Source organism: Protobothrops mucrosquamatus, unplaced genomic scaffold, assembly GCF_001527695.2.
Source record: "Protobothrops mucrosquamatus isolate PMUCROS unplaced genomic scaffold, P.Mucros_1.0 scaffold3585, whole genome shotgun sequence".
Lineage (NCBI taxonomy): Eukaryota > Metazoa > Chordata > Lepidosauria > Squamata > Viperidae > Protobothrops > Protobothrops mucrosquamatus.
This window is the reverse complement of record NW_015389550.1, coordinates 44,479-66,917: the sequence shown is the minus strand read 5'-3', so window position 1 is coordinate 66,917 and position 22,439 is coordinate 44,479. Positions and strand designations below refer to the sequence as shown.

General features: G+C 36.6%; 2 protein-coding genes across 5 annotated transcripts in view; one reads left to right on the top strand and one right to left on the bottom strand.

Moving 5' to 3' along the window:
• Positions 1–294: 294 nt before the first annotated feature.
• On the bottom strand, positions 295–5,757 carry ENY2 (ENY2 transcription and export complex 2 subunit). 4 transcript variants are annotated; one of them, XM_015827266.1, is made up of 5 exons: positions 5,544–5,757; positions 4,063–4,163; positions 3,884–3,954; positions 2,175–2,249; positions 295–612 (listed from the first exon to the last, which is right to left on the bottom strand). In XM_015827266.1, the coding sequence occupies exons 2-5, from the start codon at positions 4,128–4,130 to the stop codon at positions 536–538; spliced, it is 291 nt and encodes a 96-aa protein (XP_015682752.1). In that variant the 5' UTR covers positions 4,131–4,163; positions 5,544–5,757; the 3' UTR covers positions 295–535. The 4 variants fall into 4 exon arrangements, with proteins under 4 accessions (XP_015682752.1, XP_015682753.1, XP_015682754.1 ...); XM_015827267.1 differs by having other exon boundaries at positions 4,063–4,160; XM_015827268.1 differs by having other exon boundaries at positions 5,562–5,757.
• A 2,149-nt stretch (positions 5,758–7,906) lies between these two features.
• The window catches only part of NUDCD1 (NudC domain containing 1), a 30,371-nt gene continuing 15,838 nt past the window's right edge, over positions 7,907–22,439 (top strand). Inside the window, exons 1-7 of the mRNA XM_015827270.1 lie at positions 7,907–8,125; positions 10,827–10,981; positions 11,855–12,040; positions 14,692–14,875; positions 15,905–16,090; positions 17,573–17,780; positions 18,420–18,567. Of these exons, the coding sequence (XP_015682756.1) occupies positions 8,008–8,125; positions 10,827–10,981; positions 11,855–12,040; positions 14,692–14,875; positions 15,905–16,090; positions 17,573–17,780; positions 18,420–18,567 (1,185 nt within the window). The 5' untranslated portion in view covers positions 7,907–8,007. The remainder of the gene's footprint in view (positions 8,126–10,826; positions 10,982–11,854; positions 12,041–14,691; positions 14,876–15,904; positions 16,091–17,572; positions 17,781–18,419; positions 18,568–22,439) is intronic.

Below are 22,439 nucleotides of genomic sequence, written 5' to 3'. Positions count from 1 at the left end.
GACAATATGTGTAAGATGCTGACACACAAATGTTGGCATTTTCATCAGAGGTCAACTGGCAAGCAGGCAATGGCTGGATTTTCATGGTGTCACTGGTCATGCGCCATTATTTGGAGCCATGGTAATTTATTTTACAGTTTGCTTTCCCTCTGCTGCAGTGCTGTTTTGCAATTGACATCAAAAATTTAGAATTTATGCTTTCTTATCCTTTCTGCTGGATTCATCTAGCGGGATGGCCAAGAAGCCATTTAATATTAAAGTATATTGACACAGGTCAGACCCGTTAAGACACGCAACACTGTTTTAATGGCAAAGCATTTTTGATTTTAACATTTAAGCACAGGTTGTTGGCATTTTTCTTTTATTAAAACATTAATAATAATTGATATATGGAAGTAGACTTGGAGTAAGTAAATGAAATATTTTTTAAAAAATAATGAACTTTAATCCTGAAGCATGAAAAATGTTCATCCAGTTTTTCATATGATTCACTGAACACCGCATGTTAAAGCATGGTAAGATTCAAAAGGAAGGATCAAAGACTGGCATGTTGAGCCAGAAACGTTCTTATTCTTTGTAGAAGTTCTTTCTTTACACTATCAGGGACCAAAGCTGAAAAAGAATAATAAAGAGCAAGATGAAATCATCGCCACATTGCAAATAATTTCAAATATAGATAGTTCCCACTTATGACTGGTCGCTTAGTGACCAAAGTTACAACAGACCTACCCAGAGCTACTTATGACCAGGTTTTCGAGTTCCGATAGGTAGCCCTACCCCTCCATGGTCACTTGACTGCATTTTGGGTGTTTGACAACCAGCCTACATTGACAGCTTTTTTATTACAATGTATAATGTTTTCTGCTGGACACTGATGTTTACTTCTGGTTTCCGGCAAAAAAAAAAAATGTCCAGTGTCAGTCACTTGTTCACAGCAAAAAAAGGTGTAAAATTGGGCACAGGGACACGGTGATCTGCTTAACAACTGACATGACTTACTGCGGTAATTCCAAGCTCAATTACAGTCAAAAGTCGAGTACTGTTTATACAGTATTATACTATCCTCTGTGCCTTTCTATGTGTATGAGCGTGGCTGCAGGTATATTTGTCATGTGGCACCATCTGACCGATGTTGGCAATCTAGAAAGCTAAGTATGATTGACTATGGGTAGGACTTCAATGGGAAATCAAAATTCTTACAAAAAGTACGGAATGGCAACATTTGAATCATATCAAGATGACAACATGAATGTGTCCGTGTGAGTCACCAAATCAAGTTCAACCCCAAAATAGTATTAGCTGCCTGAAACAAACTTTGGAACAATCTTGATAGAGTGGAGGATTGAAAATAAATGAATTATGTGTTAGTAGAGACCGGTGAAAATTTCATTTGGAAAAATAAATCAAAAGGCACAGGTACAGGATATGGGATGCCTTGTTTGTGAATAGTGCCTGGGGATTGAAATCGATCAAAAGGTGCATCAGCAATATAATATGACTGCTCAAAAAGCAAATTCAGTGCAGCTGAAAGAAGCCCCGTTTCTATATCATGGAATTGAACAGCTAAACTCTATTCTGCACTGTGTTGCAATCCAGACTTGAAAAGAAAAGGTCAGTCAAAGCAATTGGGCTCATATGTCCCACAGATACATGACATACGATTTGCAGAGGGTCCTGAAGTGCTTTAAGAAGGTGTTAAAGAGTGCTTCCAACTCCTTGGATTCACTTTGTCATTTTTCAACTTTGCTACCTATCCTAGTGTCCAGTTCTTGGCAACATATTTGAGGATGCAATACAGAATAGAGACAGTTCTCGACTTACAACTATTCATTTAGCAACCATTCAAAGATAAAATAGCACTGAAAACACAGTATTTTTCAACCTCAGCAACTTAAAGATGTGTAGACTTCAGTTCCCAGGATGTGTTGCATGCTGGTTGAAGAATTCTGGGAGTTGAAGTCCATACATCTCAAAGTTGCTGAGGTTGAAAAACACTGGGATAAACATTGAAATAAAATGCAAATGTAAATCCCAGGACTTCATTGGAGGGTTCATGAATCAGCCACCTTCTTAAAGCTATACAAATAAAGTCTGTTCAGTGCCTAGAAACAATTTATTCCAAGAACTCAGTGTATACTTTAGGCCTGAGTACCAAAGCAATAGAACCTTATTACCTCTGCCTTTTGGAGTAATTTCAGCCACCAAATCATCAACAGTAACATGTTCTAGCCCTTTCTCTTTGATGACATCTAAACAAGATAAAGACAAGCAGGCAGGTTAAAGTCAGATAAAAGCAGAGAAATTTGTTTTAATTACAGAAATTGACATAATACATATCTTTTGCACATTAAATTTAATAGCACAGACCCTATATATAAAAAATTGTGTGGCTGACAAAGAGTTAAATGGGAGACTAGTATAGCTATTTCAAGCTCTTTAGTTCTCACCAGCTAGTCTTACCCTTCTGGGATTCGAACCTGGGCAGCTTGCAATCTGTTCTGCCTGCAAAAGATGCTCCTAGACTGGGGTAAAACGCAGAACAGATTGCTTTACATTTGGTAAACTGGGTGTTCCGCCCAACACACACACACACACACACACACACACACACAATATTTGTATCCTCCCTTTATTATTTTTACAAACAGCGCAAAGAGGCGAACAAATCCAACACATCTTCCTTCTATTTTTCCCATAACAACCCTGTGAGGTAGGTTGGATTGAGAGAGTGACCTATTTATCTTGGTCCATAACTAGATACCATTGCGACCTAGCTGACATTGCTATTTTATTTAAATTTTCCCTTTCAAAGTAATTGGAATAAAGAAAATTAATACAAAATATAGAGAGCCAGTTTGGTGCAGTAATTAAGCATCAGACTTGAAGATTATGAGTAATACTCCTGTCTTAGGCAGAAAGCCAGTTGTGGGACCTTGGGCCAGACACTTCTTTCCAGCTCTAGAAAGGAGGTAATGGCAAATCACTTCTGAAAAAATCTTGCCTGCAGGGACTTGTCCATGCAGTGTGTACGTCTATATTTGTGAATGTATATGTATATGTCTATATAAATGTATGTGTATGTTTGAATATCTGTGGGTATGTATATATGCACAAACACAATTTATAGGGCCCAGATGAGGTTCATAATCTTTGTGGATAGAAACCATTTTGATTGCAATTTCCATTCATCCTTTTGTGTATCTTTTGTCAGGAAAGAAAATAAAATTAGGCTAGGAGGAGGGGAAGAAAGAGTGTAGATAAAACAGCTTATTTTGCAGGCTAGCAGGAAGGGGAAATTAGTTTCAGAAAAACCCAGTCGTATTCCATGCTAGCTTTATAGTTAACTCAGCATATTCTACAAATATACCTTATATTTTGCATTAATCTCAGAACGTCTGTTAAAAATACAATGACTGAGAGCCAATTTGGTCTAATAATGGTTAAGGCACAAGGCTAGATAGCAGGAGATCATGAGTTCAAGCCAACTGGGTGACCTTAGACCAGTCACTCTCTCTCCATTCAACCCACCTCACAGGATTGTTGTTGTGGGGGAAATAGGAGGAGGAAGATGTGTTGGATATGTTCACTGCCTTGAGTTATTTGTAAAAATAATAAAGGTGAGGTACAAATAAATATTGAAAAAAGACAAAGTAAAGGAGAGAGGGGTACTAACGAATTCCTTAGGCAGGCCAGATGTTAGGAATCATGTATTAGTACGACACTGCAATGTGTGTTTCCTTTTTAAAAATATGGTCTACATATCAGACATCTGCAATTTAAAATGCAACATGAGAACATACATATTACATGAATATTAGATTTGTGACTTCCTGGTACCAATTAATGAAGTGAGAGTTACAATCTATTCCAAAGTGACAATTACCTTTGCAGTGTGCCTTTAGCTGATCTTTCCAACCGCATTCAATTAATTTGGCTCTCAATAATTCTTTAAGACTGTAAAAACAACAGCATTAGAAATATATCCATACTGGGTACTAGAAAAACATTAAACAAGCGAGCAATGCAGTTCTACAACTAGAGTAAAAAATGAAACCCACATACCGTTCTCGTTCTCCTGTTTCAATTAACTTTTGATTAATAGTTGCCCTCATTTGTGCATCTTTGTTCATTTTTCCCACCTGAGTGCAAGTAGATCAGATCTACTGAAAATCAGAGAGAGAGAAGCAGATGGACTTAACTGTCATATATAATACATTCATTTTCATTCATTTTTTCAGGAGGGTGCAGTCTAATCCCAGAAACTGACAATACTGCCAATTTCATGCCAGAGGATACACAAACCTAATTTTGGTTCCCACTTAAATCTGAAACTGGTATCAATGTAATGGAAAGATTGATGAGTATTACTCTGTATGATTAAGATTTACTGCTGTGATTAAAGGACTCCACATTAAGTTTGATGTGTCATGTGAACTCAGATTCTCCCCTCCCCCCCCAACTTTTATCCCTGATTTTTTTTCTAGTATATGCATCTTTGAACAGTTCAAAGAAGCAGGAAAGGGCAAGATGGAAAACCTTCATTTTATCAAAAGGGTAAAGAAGAGTCTATGTGACTTAGTGGTTGGATTAAACCAGTGTTTCTCAACCTTGACAATTTTAAGGCATGTGGACTTCAACTCCCAGAATTCCACAGCCAGCATTGCTGGCTGTGGAATTCTGGGAGTTGAAGTCCACATGCCTTAAAATTGTCAAGGTTGAGAAACACTGGATTAAACCCTGACTTGAATCGGGCATTCAAGTGTACTTGCAGCCATAAAGTCTCACTGGGTCATTCACTATCTTACAGTTACTGGAAAAATGGAGACCTGGTCTCCTGGATGAAAGAAGCAGAATATATGTCACACAAATAAATATGTAATTAGCTAATGATAATCATTATTTCATTTCAATGATGTAAGCTATTTCAAGGATAATCTCTGGCTTCCATAAATTCTTGGTACAGCTCCACAAACTGCAGAACCACAACTGAAATAAGAGTATCAATATTGTGACTTGGTATAAGTTACCTTGTCATGTTGCCAATTTTGTTTTTGAATTTGCCAGGAACCTGCATGGTATGTATTTTGACTGCATTCACATAACATGCATCACCTACTCAGCTAAAAAAGCCAGTCCATATATTTCCCCATTACATTAAGAGGAGTTTAATTCAGCAACTCATGTAACCCTGTTGTACAAATGCATTTTCCAAGTGTAGAGTGGATCAAGCACCCAAACACTTGAGGTTACTGAATAACGTGGGGATCCCCTCTCTGAAAACCACCCATTTAGAGTCCTGCATGCTTTGAGTTGCACGCCCATCAGTTTCATAATATAATAATATAAAATGATGACGATGGTGCTTACAACTATACTACTGGAAACCGCCCCGCAATCACTGAAAAGTCAGATTTGGACTCGGTTTTTGTTTTAACGAAGGGAGACTGGAAAGGATGGGGAAAGGGGACGGGAATATCAAGCAAATTCAAAGAAGAATCGACATCCACACGAGTACAAAAGCCATTATTAGATACACTGCCTACCCCAAACAAACGGGTTACCTCCCGGGCGAGCCACTTGTTTCCTCCGCGAGCTGAAGCTCCGAGGAGACCCGGTTTCAACGGAGCCTCGAACTCGCGACACGACCAACCCTCCCGGATGCCCAAGACTTTACCCAACTAAAGAGAAGAAGCCTTGCAACAGCCTGCCTCAATCCTCGCAGAAAGATTTGGGAAGCGTAGTTCTCAGCGGCACGGCTCTAACGGCTCGACGCCCAATGAAAACTACAACTCCCAGAAGGACGTTGCCTCTTAGCCGTTCCATGACGCCTTCACGCTGCCTTAACACAAAAACTACTTTTCCCACAATGCTCTTCTGTACTGTACTTTTTTTTTGTCGCTAGGTTGGTTTACGTTGATGCTGCAATCGTTCCTTCTGACTTTAAACTAGTTATTTAGCACAATGGAGGTGGGGGCGTATTCCCATTACCTGTTTTATTTGGGATTTACTTTTTTTAAAAAAGAATCTTGGTTTGGTTATATTGAAAAGTAAACAGAATTCATGGCGGGATCGGGTTAGTTTCGAAGTGGGAGACACTAGGAAATCCTGGGACTATAGACCACATTATGAACATGGGAAAAACATCCCCCCCCCCCAAAAATGAACAATTTCTCTACACTTTCCAAAAAAAAACACATGAATGTTCCATTGGGAGTTGACCTTTATTTTATTTAAAATGAATGGAAAGTAAAGTTTAGTCTCTGACGTTTCCAGGTAGTTTTTTGGGAAAGCATGAAAATGAATGGTACACAGGGAAGTAAGCAGTGACAGAGAAAATCATCAGTATGTAAAGTTCAGAAATAGGACCCTTTCAATTCAATGAATTTTATTCCCAATAAATTTGCAATCCAACTTACATTTTATTGGGAAGTGAAATCATTTTATAAAATGGTAACCAGATTCAAAATAAGAGACATACCACTGCATTGGAAATAGCATATATCTGGAAATTCCAACTATTACTCTAACTAAACCTAAAAATAAATCCTAAAAGTTAGGTTGACAGAGAAGGCAAGTTGACCCACTGCACTAAGTCATAATGTGGTTTGCTTGATCTTGGCTTAGCATGGTGTATAGATGCAGATTGTTTTGTTCATAGACCATAGTTTTAGTGCAAAATGTTATGTATCCTCATCCAGACAACACATTAAGTCATAACCAAGACATCAAAGTTTCATTAACCCTAATGATTGAGATCACTTAATATGCTAAACCAAAGTGAAGAAACCCTCTGCCTGTCTGTCTCTCAGATTATTGCCTTTATTACTTTATATGGCTTAGAGCAGCATATCTCAAACTTTGCAACTTTAAGAAGTGTGGACTTAAAATCCCAGAATTCCCCAGTCAACCTGGTTGCCTGGGGAATTCTGGAAATTGAAGTCTAGAATTCTCAAGAGTTGTCAAGGTTGAGAAACACTGGTTTAGACCAAGGAGTAACCCAAATATCCATCTTAGGAACTTTCGTATAGTTCTGCCCACTACATCCAATCAAATGTAGAAAAGGAGCAACCTTCATGAACTGAACAGCATTGCTTTGTAGTGAATTGATTAGGGCAGGGGTCTTCAAACTTGGCCCTTTTATGACTTGTGGACTTCAACTCCCAGAATTCCCCAGTCAATCTGGTTGCCTGGGGAATTCTGGAAATTGAAGTCTAGAATTTTCAAGAGTTGTCAAGGTTGAGAAACACTGGTTTAGACCAAGGAGTAACCCAAATATCCATCTTAGGAACTTTCGTATAGTTCTGCCCACTACATCCAATCAAATGCAGAAAAGGAGCAACCTTCATGATCTGAACAGCATTGCTTTGTACTGAATTGATTAGGGCAGGGGTCTTCAAACTTGGCCCTTTTATGACTTGTGGACTTCAACTCCCAGAATTCCTCAGGCAGGCACGCTGGCTGAGGAATTCTGGGAGTTGAAGTCCACAAGTCATAAAAGGGCCAGGTTTGAAGACCCCTGGATTAGGGTGATGGAGACCCTTAGCGTTGACCCCCATCCTGCAAAGGACCGTGCACCAAACTGCAACGCCCCGGCACGAAGCGCCCAGAAGCTCTAGAACAGTGTTTCTCAACCTTGACAATTTTAAGGCATGTGGACTTCAACTCCCAGAATTCCACAGCCAGCAATGCTGGCTGTGGAATTCTGGGAGTTGAAGTCCACATGCCTTAAAATTGTCAAGGTTGAGAAACACTGCTCTAGAAAGGCTTGTCTCCATGCCTTAAAATTGTCAAGGTTGAGAAACACTGCTCTAGAAAGGCTTGTCTCCTGCGACACGCGCTCCAAAACTACGATTCCCATCAGGCACTGCACTCCTTTCCTACCCAAAATCCTTCGCGGGAGGGGGGGGGGTCTTTGCTGCCACGGCCTCAGCGCTGCGGCGACCGGGACTCGAAAGGCTTGGAGACCTCTCCTCGTCAGCGGCGGCTGTTGAGGCCGAGGCCTGCGGCATGGAGGCGGCGGCGAACTGTTCATTGCGCGTCAAGCGGCTGCTGCTGGACGCCAAGTTCGAGGGCTACAAGCTTTCGTTGGAGCCGCTGGCCTGCTACCAAGTGGGGCTGGACTCGCGTGAGTGTCGGGCTGGCGCCCCTTTGGCGGCCGGGTTTGGGGTACGGGGAAGCGCAGGCTGCGTTGGGGGGACCCTGTGGCTCGGCTTCCCGGATTTGGAGCCGTGCTGGACAGGGAGAGCGCTTCCAGGCAAAAACCCCGGGAGAATGGGTAAAATGGAGCAGGAAAAGCCGAGAATAGTCCCAGGCTTAAGAAATGTTTTTCTGCTCCTGAGTTTTTAAAATACAGGTAGTCCTCGATTTACAACAGTTCATTTAGTGACCATTCCGAATGATAACGGCACTAGAAAAAGTGACTTACGACCATTTTTCACACTTCACGACCATTGCAGCATCCCCGTGGTCCCATGATCAGAATTCAGATGCTTGGCAACTGGTTCACATTTATGACAGTTTCAGTATCCCAGGGTCATGTGATCACCTTTTGGGATCGGCTCTATTTATGTTACCCATTTAGTTAATTATTTTATTTTCTTGTGTCTTATTTATTTGTTAAATTTATATGCCTGCCATCTCACTGTCAAGCAACTTTTGACTATTAATTTCCCATTCCTTTGAACCAAATTTGACTTCTGGTGGTTTTATGGGGTTGCATGTATTTATTTCCCATGTATTTATTTAGTTATTTATTTTACAAATACCTCGAGGCGGTGAACGTATCCAACACACCTTCCTCCTCCTAATTTCCACGCACAACAACCCTGTAAGGTGAGCTGAGCTGAGAGAGTGACCAGTCCAAGAGCACCAGCTGGCTTTCATGGTTTCCCAGTTTCTAGCCTGATGCCTTAACCACAAAACCACCACTGGCTCTGTAGATTTCTTCCTTAAAAAGTGGCTTGACCTTTTCTGGGGTGTTTTTTCACTCACCAAACTCCTGCAGTTCTCAGATTTCCTGTTGGTCTCCCATCCAAGTTCTAAAAACATCAGTTTGAAGTCTGCTTAACTCGGGATTCCCCAGAGAAATAAGTAGGGGACTATCCAAAAGAGCAAAAATCTTCTTTGTAGTACTATTAGTTAAGGATAAAGTTGTATTTATTAAATTAATTTCAGATAATAAATATTCCAGGTAGAATATAATAGAAATAGAATAGTTGGAAGGGACCTTGGAGGTCTTCTAGTCCAACCCCCTGCTCAGGCAGGAAACCCTATACCAGATGCTTTGGAGAACAGCTTGGCTCCCTCTTTGTGGAAACCCTTGAGATATTGGAACACTGCTAGCATGTCACCCCCAATCCTTCATTAAACTACCCAATTCCCACTATCGTTTTATCCAGCAACTGTCTGAAAATTCATGAAGGGATTGATGAGCTGAAATGTTTGGGGTCCCCAGCTTAGATTTTCAAGATGAGGCAAAATCATTTCAGTACCTTACATAAAAATGCATATTCATTTTTAATTTAGCAGTAGGTATACACATTTAAAATACAGTTAAAACACAATATAAATACAATATAGAATAAAACCATCTAAAATACATTATAGAATAAAACAGCATGAAAATATAGGCACACACCTACATGAATTTCTTTACTTAATTATTTAATACGTATACAGATACCGGTACTTTGGTGTCAAATATATAGAGTTTGTATATTTCTTCTGAATAGTTTCAAACTAATATTTTTTTCAAAAAAACCTGACTTGCTTGTAAATTTAATCCGGGCTAGTTCATTAAGGGAAGACTTTAATGTACATTCTTTCTCTGCGTAAAAGAAATATCTTAAATAAGTCAAAGGAAATCAATAAAAAGTCAATTGAATTATATTAGGAATTTGATTGTACTCTGATATTTTATTGTCATAATTGTATTTATAAACTAAGATTTTATGGTGGTAATTTAAGGTGATTTAAGCAAAGGTAAAACTTATTGTTACTGTATAGTAACACTGTAGAATTAAGAATGATTGTGACAGAGAAGCTTGTATATTATTGGTATGTAACTGCTGTAATATCTACCAAGACTCTACCTTGGCAGTTGTTCAAATCTTGGAGGAAATCTCATTCCAGAGGGCAGGCAAAGATCCAGAAATATGGTATTATTTAATTGGAAGGTCCTGGAGTCTGTCAACCTTGCCATATAGGATCAGCTGGACAAATACTATGGGAGATCCCTAAGATGTAATAGCAAACTAGTTGAATGTGGGAGAATAATAATGCTTTCAATATACTTATGAATAGGTTATAAAATTGTGATGACGAGACAACTTTTCAGTATTCTGTTACTTGATAATCCAGAGTCCTACTAATGAAATTTGAGTTATTTCTAATTATTTACCTTGCTGTGCATACCCATAACGTTAGCATGTTTTGTTTCTGAAGAGATTTGTGGTCCTGGTGCAAGAAAATAGATATGGTAGATTTGTTGATTAAAGTTGCTGTCACCACTTAATTTTTTTTCATGTTTTTGAATGCCAAGGAAATGGAAAGCTATGAAAGCTATTAGGAAAAAAAATGCCTTCTAAGATTTGCCTAAGTATTTAAAGAAAAGTCAGAGACAGCAGATGGCACTCTAATACTAGTTTTACTTATCAGCCTGATCTCTGTGTATTTACTTTTGAGGTATCTTGGGCAAAACCTATAATACCCTTATTTTAAATAGGGAAACTATGTTTTGAACAAGACCCATAAGTTAAATATTGTAAATTCATTTCCTAAGTGGTTATGCAATATCACATTTTTCCTGTTTCTGTTTCTCCCTTCAGCGGTAGCAGAAGTCAGACTGAGAGATGATCAGTACACCTTGGAACACATGCGTGCGTTTGGCATGTATAATTACCTACATCTTGATTCCTGGTACCAAGATAATGTTTATTATGTTGATCAGCTTGGAAGAGTCATGAATTTAAGTGTTACTTTGGTAAGTTCGTTATAAAATAAATATGTCCATGGCTGTAACAGCAAACTGGGCAAATTTTCTTGCAAGTATGTGTCCAAGAGCTACATGTGTAATTTTCAGCAAAAATATTGTTTTCACATTCTTGCCGCACAAATTTCAGTATTCAGGTATGGGGAAGTTTAAACTTCCAACCCTGAGCACTGGAGACTATTTATATGTCTAATCACACCTGGCCAAGTGAAGTATTCTATTCTAGCTAATTAAAGCAAAAAAATAAAATTAACAGTCTTCTCTCTGTTAATAGCTAATTATAGATGATCTGGATATTTGTCAAAAAGGCTGCAGTTTGTAATGTGTAATATCTCTTCAGTTAAAGCTATTTATGCACCTGTTTTTAATTTAAATATGAAAAGAGATGAGAGTGTGTGCAGGTAAACATTAAGAGTTATGTGTATCAGTATTCTGTACATCTCATTCCAGAAGTGGTTCTAATTGATGTAATAGGAAGTGGGTACTAACCAAAATACTAGCCATGTATTAATGTACTAAGAAACATAAGTAAAAAAAAAATACTCAGAGATTTTGACTTTTATCCCACTTGCCAATTCTTTCAGGGGAATACCACCCCTATCAGAGCCAAAGGTTGAATTCCCTTAATCAGAGAATTTCTGGATCAAATAGCCACACATTCTTGTTCAGTATATATTGGTTTTCTAATAAGGAGATTATGTTTTCTTCTGACTTCTTATCATTTCTAACTTTGTTTCTGCTTATTTTTGGGATGTATAGACTAAAGATCATCACCAGAGTCCATGAAAAGCTTAGCTACGCTATTATGATTGTTTGTTCTTTGTTTTTTGAGCTTAAATATATTCTTGTTTTCTTGCTTTGCAGGACACTGCCTTAAAAAAACCAAGAGAAGTATTCAGGCTTCCTGCAGACTTAATAGCTTGTGATAATCGTCTTTGTGCATCACTACATTTCACATCTTCCACCTGGGTTACCCTTTCAGATGGGACAGGAAGACTATATCTTATTCAAACTGGCAAGCGGGATGATGGTTCTTGTGAAAAGTGGGAAGTAAGTCCTGAGAATTTGTCTTCTGCTAAGAAGTATTAAGTATATTTTAAATGCTGTCTCCTTTCTCAAATGGTTGAGTATGCTTGGTTAAGATCATCCTCTTTCTACTGCTTGGTTGCTTCAGTATAAACAAATTGGCTTTCATATATGTTTCGAATTGTAAGATAAGTGATTTCATCCTTGTTTCTTCATTAAAGACTGCTAACTTCAGGAAACCTAATTATTATTGTCATTTGTTATAATTTTGCAAATGTCTGATGCACACACAAAACTGTTCTAGACAATGTACATAAAACACAGTCTCTAAACTAACACTCCTGAAGTTTGAAGATCAATCTAGCCAACTCAAGTGTCAAAATTAAACACATATTAGCTGCTTAATCATCTCTGGAGCTTAAAAGGAGTGGCTTAATTGCTTTTGAGAATACTGAGATTAATGGGGTAGGTAAAACTCTGGGATTCATATGCATTGTTGTATGTCCTTGTTTAATGACCAGCTACTAACTGACCGTTTGAACTTACAACACACCCCCCAAAGCTATTTACAACCTGAAGTTCTGATGGCTGCACATCCCGCAATCACATGACCATATTTTGGATGCTTGACAACCGGCTCATTGTTACAGCTGGTTACAGTGTTCCACACTTGTGACTACGCTTTAATGACAGTAGGAATACATTATTCACTTAATGAATGTGGTGTTCACTTAACAGCTACGATGTTTGCTTAACAACTATTACAAAGAAGTCATAATGTCAGGTCCGGTCACATGGATGCCTTGACTTATGAGCATCATGATTTATAATGGAAATTATTGTTGTAAGTCAAATGCTGTAAAATATTAAATGCATCATACAATTAAATAGAAAACAAAATATTTATGAAAAATTACTTCTAATCATAAGATCTAACCATTAATGTTCAGAAATATGTAAAATATGAAAATAAAGACATCAGCTATAAAGGCTTACAGTTCCTAGAGACAAATACATTTTCTCTAAAGTATCTGTGAAATATACCTTTCTGCATAGATCTGTTGATTTCTGGAAGGATAATTTTTTTTGTCCAAATGGTAGTTATGCAAATGAATTCATATAGAAAGTTATTTAATTGAACATCATGTTGATCTTAATTGCATCTTGCTGGAGCTAGCGTCAAAAGTACTATTTTGATTGCCCTATTTCCTAACATTCTCTGAGTAAAGAAATTCTAAATTACACTTAAGCCATTTCTGGAAAAAAATGATACAGCATAGAAATTAACTATTTCTTCTCCGTATTTTATATAGCAAAAAAACTAGCTTTTTGCTAGTTTAGAATCTTTAGTGGGTTTTTTTTAATATCAATTTTTTTGTGACTCCTAAAATCAGCCAATAGTTAAGGAAAGCAGGCTAGAAACTAGGAGACTATGAGTCCCACCTTAGGAATTAAAGCCAGCTTGGCTGACTTTGGGCCAGTGACTGTCTCAGTCCAACCCACCAAATAGGATTGTTCTTGGGAAAATAGCAGGAGGAAAGAATATTAAGTATGTTCATTGCAGAATAAAAATAAATATCACTATTATCTTTTTCCTAGAAATTATGCCAAGAGTTGAATACAATAATTAAATTCAGAATTTGGGATATCCTGCTACTATTATTTATTTATTTATTTGTATCCTGCTTTTATTGTTTTGACAAAGAACTCAAACTGGCAAACATATCCACTACCTTCCTCCTCCTGTTTTCTTCACAGCAACTTTGTAAAGTGAGTTAGGTTGAGAGATAGTCCCTGCCCCAAAGTCACCCAGCTGGCTTTCCTGGCCAAAGTGGGACTTGAACTCATGATCTCCTTCCTTCTAGCCCAGTGCCTTAAATGCTAGACCAAATTGGCTCTCCATCCTATCTTATTATGCATTCTATCTTGAGAGCCGCACTGATACCTTGTAAACATTTGTAAGCTTCCAGAGCTTTTTTTAGTATTTCAGAATGTTTTTAGTATCTTGTTTTCTCATTCTTGGGGTTCATAATCAATCTTAGAATTTGATTCATAAAATATAAACTGGTTTTTGAAGAGGTAAACAAACTTCCAACTTGTCCATAAAGCTTTCTATGATGGCTTGAGCAATATCTGTGGTGACCTAATCATTTTCCTGGATGATTGAGGAAGTTTATGCAAGGCATATTAGTGTTCATGGTTGGTGGAATAAAGCTACAATTAAGGGGATTCATCCATCATGATAAGCCAGGCCCTAGAAATAAGGCTTGAATGAGCACTGTATTTGGCCTTGAGAAGATCTTTTTCCCCTTTGCAAAAGATTTTTAGTATTGAAAGATGTAGAGGCAGAATAAGTTTTATTGTCTAGTCTCCAGATTTATGTGTAGGTTGCGCTGGATACATGATTCAGTTACAAAGATGGAACATCTTGGACCAATAACATAGTTTATTTGTATGGGGAAAAAATCTTAAAATTGGAATCAAATAATCATATACCATCAGCAACATCTAAAACACTTCAAATAAGTATTTTCTTCTCCTGTTAAATGAATTGTGTTTATTGGAAATAGTATATACTGAATTACCATCACAAAAACACTTCTTAGATCTGAAGAGTGGATTGTGAACTCAGAAAATATTACTCAGTTGCTTACTAAAGTTTCTTCTTTCTCCAGATATTATTCAGTGAAGAGTTTGAGACTCCCTTTATTATAGTCCACAGCATATCGTTTTTGCAGTCAGACTCACATTCAGTTGGTGTGTTGCTCTTACGAATAGAAAAAGATGAATTGGATGCACAAGGCAGCGGCTTTCATGTTTCTTTGGAGTGGGTTACAGTTGTGAATACTTCTAAGGAGGGTGAGTGTTTCACTTGGTTTTATTTTGCTGGTATATGAAAGAAAGTTCACTGGTTATCTGTACACATTTATTACATTCTTACTGTAGGAATTCTGGAAACTGTTACTTTAGGGAATGGAGAAAAAATATGAATACAAATTTGCAAATACCTAATAGCCGAAATGTTTGGAAGTGAATGCTCCAACACTGGAAGTTTTTAAGAAGAGACTGGACAGCCATTTGTCTGAAATGGTGTAGGGTTCCTGCCTGAGAGGGGGTTGGACTCGATGACCTCCAAGGTCCCTTCCAACATCATCATCATCATCATCATCATCATCATCATTATGTTAAAGAAGTTCCTTTTCAATACATGTTTCCTTATCTTTTCTGTTCCCCAAAAATGTATAGAAACAATCTCAAATAGAATCTGAAATAGACTCCGTACTATAAGCAATCATCTTTTCGAATAGCTTAAGGCAGAGCCTGGCCATAGAAATCAGTCATGAATTTGGGTGAATTTGAGCTAGTCACTGTCTCTCAGCCCAGCCTACTTCATATTATATGGAAAAATGAGAGGAGTGTGCCCTCGTACCCTGCCTTGAGCTCTGGACATAAGGCAGGGTAGAAAATGGAAAGCTAGCTAGGTTAATTTGGGCTGATCACTTTCTCTGAACCCAACAAGCTTCACAAGATCATTTACAATTTTTTTTTAATTTCTGTCACACCTTTATCATTTTTACAAGTAATTTAAGACAGTAAATATATTCAACACACCATCGTGCAAATGAGGATTTTGAGATATTCCAGAAGAATTGTTAGTGGTGTAATTAACCTTGGAGTTATAAGGAGAGTATATGTGTTCTGTGCTCCTATATCTACATAACGCTCTTTCAAGGACTGCATGTTGGTTGGTTCCTTTCATGAAGGCTGTATTAAAGCATTCCAAAGACAAATTATGCCCCAAATTTTGGTATGATCAAGGTATTGTTGAATGCTTATCCTTTAAAAATTGGAGGAATTAAGAAATTCAAAGTTTTTTTTTTAAATCAGGTGAAGAAGTGTATGAAGTCTCCAAACGCCGAGTTCTTCAAGGAAAATCTGTTCCTCATTATGCAGCTCTAGAACCAGATGGCAGTGGCCTGATGGTTATCTCCTACAAGCCCTATACTCTTTTGCAGAATGGTGAGACCAAACAAGATGAAAATGAAAAGGAGAAAACAGAAGTAAACAGGAAAGGTAACTCTCTACCACTCATGCTATCCTGAAGCTTTATAGTGGAAAACATAATTAAAATCATGCAGGCTTGAAAATTCTTCAGCATAACCATGTGATAGTCAGTGATCTAATCCCAGAATCTCAAAAGCAACTTCTGTGTTTAAATAACTTGATTTGTTAACTTGTCACACAGTTTTTACAGTTAAAGGAAGTAATTGTACAAGTTAGAGTTACAATATATTTACCTGTATACAATGAGCTTTCCATCTGTTTAAATGTTTAACCTGCCAAAGCCTTCAATGCTTATGATTGTAAGATTATAAGAAGCTATGCTGATGTAGAAATATGACATTATCCAATTTATGTTCATTCATGTGACAGAAGTAAACTTCTCAGTAGATAAGTAGACTTCTCAGAAGTACTATCATAGCCTGGTTCAGACATTATAAATGGTGGGTAGTGCTGTTCATTCAAAAGCTTCTGCCTTTTTAGGTAGTGAAGTTGCTAGAAAAAAAATCCATGCCAATAGGTTCATTTATCCTGTGTAGCCAAATAAGGGAAAATGATACTTTGATTTTTAAAAAGCTGGTATGTTCTATATTATATTGATGTCTTAGTAAATTACAGTACATTTGTGGTAGGGTTATCTTATACTGTTCAGTTAGTGTCTAAGATGACAGTAATAATGTTTCCTAATGATTCATAGGATATAATCGTTGATGTGATTTTATAAATGGGAACAATCAAGGAAAAATGACAACTCTATGACTAACAGACTTGTCATTTAATTCATTAGAAGATAATTACATACAATTCAACCTGCATTGGGATATATAAATATAATTTCGAAATTGGTGGAAGTAACTATTCTGCTCTTTTCTTTTTTGGTCATTCTTTAGATTATTGCATCTAGTTCTGGGCTCCATGATTTATGGATCCTGAAAAATTGGAACAATTTCAACGTAGGGCAGTGAAGATGATCAGGGACTACAAATTTAAGTGATGAAAAATGGAAAAGAATTAATATGTTTAACCCTGATAAAAGATGACTAATAGGGGATATGATTATACTTTTCAGTGTTAGAAAAGACTTCCTAATATTAATAGCAGTTTGACCATGAAACCCCTCATTTGGATGTGTTTTAGTAGTAATTAGGTGGTCATTTTTCTGGGCTACTTTAATTTGCATTTCTTCACCGTGCAGTAGATTGAACTAATAGCCTAAATGCCCCCTTTGCAACTGTTATGATTCTATTTATCTATGCATTGTATTTTTTATTCTCTTCATATTTAATGATTATTTGTACCTTCCTAGTAGATTTTAAATAATAACAGATGATGAACTTTGGAGCTGCTGTTACTTTTCTTTTTCTAGTTTCAGGTAGCTAGGCAATGCAACATTTTGTTGTACTAATAACTGGTTTTTTGACAGCTATTCCACAAATCTTCAATGTTTTAGCCTTTAGCTAATTATGTACTCCCCTTATGTGCTTCTGTTTACAGAACCTCTATATTACTGGCAACAGACTGAAGATGATTTAACAATCATTTTCCGACTCCATGAAAACTTTACCAAAGAAGATATACATGTCAGCTTTTCTCCAAATCAACTCAGTGTAGCATTGAAAGATCCACAGTTTCCTATCCTGAAAGGTGACCTTTTTTCATTGATTGACCATGAAAGCTCCACGTGGATAATTAAAGAAAATAGGTATTTATTTTAGTGTTGTGTACTTGATATGTTGAATTTGTTACATATTTCCATCTGTAGCCTATTGCCATTATTCATTTTCTATTTAATGGGGAAAGAGGTAATTAGGTGGTGGCATTACTAGAATACCTTTAGTGTAAATTACCACAATGAAATGAATGTCGGTAGTATGTAGCATTCAGCAAAGCAGTCCCTGTATCGTTTAACACGTGAGTTTGTAAATAGGTGGTCACCCGTGTCTGATTCATAAAATACAATAATGTTGAATCAAGTACTTATCTATAACTGAAGTTTTTCATGTGGTCATCTATAAACCGATATGATCTACTCACCTTCCTATTGCAGATGGTTTGTTTTTCCTTATACTTTTGGAATTGCTGTCTGTCATCAAAATTGAGGAGAAGACATGGTATATAAAGCCTAGGGGCAGAGATTCTTAAGGAATGATTTAATTCTAGACTGTTCCAGTGAAAGGACACCATCTACAGTAGAGGTGTGAATTCATAGTTGGGTTTCCTTGAAGCACCTCACTACTATCAAAGTATTGTGAATAGATTAATATAGTTTATTTAATATTAAGTCCTGAATTCTACTTTTGCTCATGGCTTATCAATGTTTATCTATTTTATCTCTTCCTAGATTAGAGATAATTTTAATTAAGAAGGAAGAAGAAAAGCGTTTATGGCCAGAACTGATAATTGGTGACTGTCGGGGGGAATTTATTATGGACCCAGCTCAAAGTGCCACAATAGCTGAGCAGCTGATGTATCTTACTTCTGATGAAATGGTAAACTGATGATAAAATGTGTGGTTTTAATATATAAATATACATAGCAAAATATATTGCAATCTAGTGATTAAATTGTATGTTGCATGATTTTTGAAATCGTACTTTGTTGAATATCCTACAGTGATTGGCTTTATATATTGTGTTTAGTTATCTTTAGGTAGACTGAAAGTGATGGGCATATTTCAAACTATAGATATGAAATTAAATGATTACATCCTTTTGAAGAAAAACTCAATGTGCATAAATATAAAAAGAAGGGTACTAAAACCCAGCACAACCGTCCTCCCAGAATTCCAAGTTTCCAGTTTTTTTTATGAGAAACAATCATGGTTTCCCAACCTGCAATCTGAATTGTTTCAATTTAGGATGCAGTTATCTCATGCTCCTATGAATTGACTATATTCTGGAATCAGACTTTTATTATTATTATTTATTGCTTTATAGTAAATAAAATACAAAACAGTAAACAAAATGAAACAAAACAAAAGCATACATTCATAGAATGATACCTTTTTAAAGCTATCAATGAAATACTGGATGCAATACATGTATTATAGATTTATTATATCACATGCTTCTTTTTTACTGTTATTTTATTAATGTTGGCTCANCTGTTACTTTAGGGAATGGAGAAAAAATATGAATACAAATTTGCAAATACCTAATAGCCGAAATGTTTGGAAGTGAATGCTCCAACACTGGAAGTTTTTAAGAAGAGACTGGACAGCCATTTGTCTGAAATGGTGTAGGGTTCCTGCCTGAGAGGGGGTTGGACTCGATGACCTCCAAGGTCCCTTCCAACATCATCATTATCATCATCATCATCATCATCATCATCATCATCATCATCATCATTATTATTATGTTAAAGAAGTTCCTTTTCAATACATGTTTCCTTATCTTTTCTGTTCCCCAAAAATGTATAGAAACAATCTCAAATAGAATCTGAAATAGACTCCGTACTATAAGCAGTCATCTTTTCGAATAGCTTAAGGCAGAGCCTGGCCATAGAAATCAGTCATGAATTTGGGTGAATTTGAGCTAGTCACTGTCTCTCAGCCCAGCCTACTTCATATTATATGGAAAAATGAGAGGAGTGTGCCCTCGTACCCTGCCTTGAGCTCTGGACATAAGGCAGGGTAGAAAATGGAAAGCTAGCTAGGTTAATTTGGGCTGATCACTTTCTCTGAACCCAACAAGCTTCACAAGATCATTTACAATTTTTTTTAAATTTCTGTCACACCTTTATCATTTTTTACAAGTAATTTAAGACAGTAAATATATTCAACACACCATCGTGCAAATGAGGATTTTGAGATATTCCAGAAGAATTGTTAGTGGTGTAATTAACCTTGGAGTTATAAGGAGAGTATATGTGTTCTGTGCTCCTATATCTACATAACGCTCTTTCAAGGACTGCATGTTTGTTGGTTGGTTCCTTTCATGAAGGCTGTATTAAAGCATTCCAAAGACAAATTATGCCCCAAATTTTGGTATGATCAAGGTATTGTTGAATGCTTATCCTTTAAAAATTGGAGGAATTAAGAAATTCAAAGTTTTTTTTTTAAATCAGGTGAAGAAGTGTATGAAGTCTCCAAACGCCGAGTTCTTCAAGGAAAATCTGTTCCTCATTATGCAGCTCTAGAACCAGATGGCAGTGGCCTGATGGTTATCTCCTACAAGCCCTATACTCTTTTGCAGAATGGTGAGACCAAACAAGATGAAAATGAAAAGGAGAAAACAGAAGTAAACAGGAAAGGTAACTCCCTACCACTCATGCTATCCTGAAGCTTTATAGTGGAAAACATAATTAAAATCATGCAGGCTTGAAAATTCTTCAGCATAACCATGTGATAGTCAGTGATCTAATCCCAGAATCTCAAAAGCAACTTCTGTGTTTACATACCTTGATTTGTTAACTTGTCACACAGTTTTTACAGTTAAAGGAAGTAATTGTACAAGTTAGAGTTGCAATATATTTACCTGTATACAATGAGCTTTCCATCTGTTTAAATATTTAACCTGCCAAAGCCTTCAATGCTTATGATTGTAAGATTATAAGAAGCTATGCTGATGTAGAAATATGACATTATCCAATTTATGTTCATTCATGTGACAGAAGTAAACTTCTCAGTAGATAAGTAGACTTCTCAGAAGTACTATCATAGCCTGGTTCAGACATTATAAATGGTGGGTAGTGCTGTTCATTCAAAAGCTTCTGCCTTTATAGGTAGCAAAGTTGCTAGAAAAAAAATCCATGCCAATAGGTTCATTTATCCTGTGTAGCCAAATAAGGGAAAATGATACTTTGATTTTTAAAAAGCTGGTATGTTCTATATTATATTGATGTCTTAGTAAATTACAGTACATTTGTGGTAGGGTTATCTTATACTGTTCAGTTAGTGTCTAAGATGACAGTAATAATGTTTTCTAATGATTCATAGGATATAATTGTTGATGTAATTTTATAAATGGGAACAATCAAGGAAAAATGACAACTCTATGACTAACAGACTTGTCATTTAATTCATTAGAAGATAATTACATACAATTCAACCTGCATTAGGATATATAAATATAATTTCGAAATTGGTGGAAGTAACTATTCTGCTCTTTTCTTTTTTGGTCATTCTTTAGATTATTGCATCTAGTTCTGGGCTCCATGATTTATGGATCCTGAAAAATTGGAACGATTTCAACGTAGGGCAGTGAAGATGATCAGGGACTACAAATTTAAGTGATGAAAAATGGAAAAGAATTAATATGTTTAACCCTGATAAAAGATGACTAATAGGGGATATGATTATACTTTTCAGTGTTAGAAAAGACTTCCTAATATTAATAGCAGTTTGACCATGAAACCCCTCATTTGGATGTGTTTTAGTAGTAATTAGGTGGTCATTTTTCTGGGCTACTTTAATTTGCATTTCTTCACTGTGCAGTAGATTGAACTAATAGCCTAAATGCCCCCTTTGCAACTGTTATGATTCTATTTATCTATGCATTGTATTTTTTATTCTCTTCATATTTAATGATTATTTGTACCTTCCTAGTAGATTTTAAATAATGACAGATGATGAACTTTGGAGCTGCTGTTACTTTTCTTTTTCTAGTTTCAAGTAGCTAGGCAATGCAACATTTTGTTGTACTAATAACTGGTTTTTTGACAGCTATTCCACAAATCTTCAATGTTTTAGCCTTTAGCTAATTATGTACTCCCCTTATGTGCTTCTGTTTACAGAACCTCTATATTACTGGCAACAGACTGAAGATGATTTAACAATCATTTTCCGACTCCATGAAAACTTTACCAAAGAAGATATACATGTCAGCTTTTCTCCAAATCAACTCAGTGTAGCATTGAAAGATCCACAGTTTCCTATCCTGAAAGGTGACCTTTTTTCATTGATCGACCATGAAAGCTCCACATGGATAATTAAAGAAAATAGGTATTTATTTTAGTGTTGTGTACTTGATATGTTGAATTTGTTACATATTTCCATCTGTAGCCTATTGCCATTATTCATTTTCTATTTAATGGGGAAAGGGGTAACTAGGTGGTGGCATTACTATAATACCTTTAGTGTAGATTTATTTATTTATATTTAAATTTATATGCCGCCCTTCTCCCCATGGGACTCAGGGCGGCTCACAGCATATTAAAACATTATACAAAAAAAAATTTTCCCCTGCTAAAAACCAATTAAAATCCAAATATTGGTAGCTGTGGCTCTTTAAAATTGTTTAAAAATTGTCCCTATTTAAAACTCACCTTAGGTCAGGCCCGCTTGTTGAAAAAGCCATGTCTTGAGGGCGCGGCGGAAGGTTAAGAGATCCGGAATCGTCCGGATCTCGGGGGGTAGTTCGTT

Coding starts and splice junctions, on each gene's coding strand:
- ENY2 (XM_015827266.1), bottom strand. CDS start 4,130: ATGAACAAAGATGCACAAATGAGGGCAACTATTAATCAAAAGTTAATT. Junction 3,955..4,062: donor GAAACAGGAGAACGAGAACG/GTATGTGGGTTT, acceptor TTGTTTTTACAG/TCTTAAAGAATTATTGAGAG. Junction 613..2,174: donor AATTACTCCAAAAGGCAGAG/GTAATAAGGTTC, acceptor ATTCTTTTTCAG/CTTTGGTCCCTGATAGTGTA.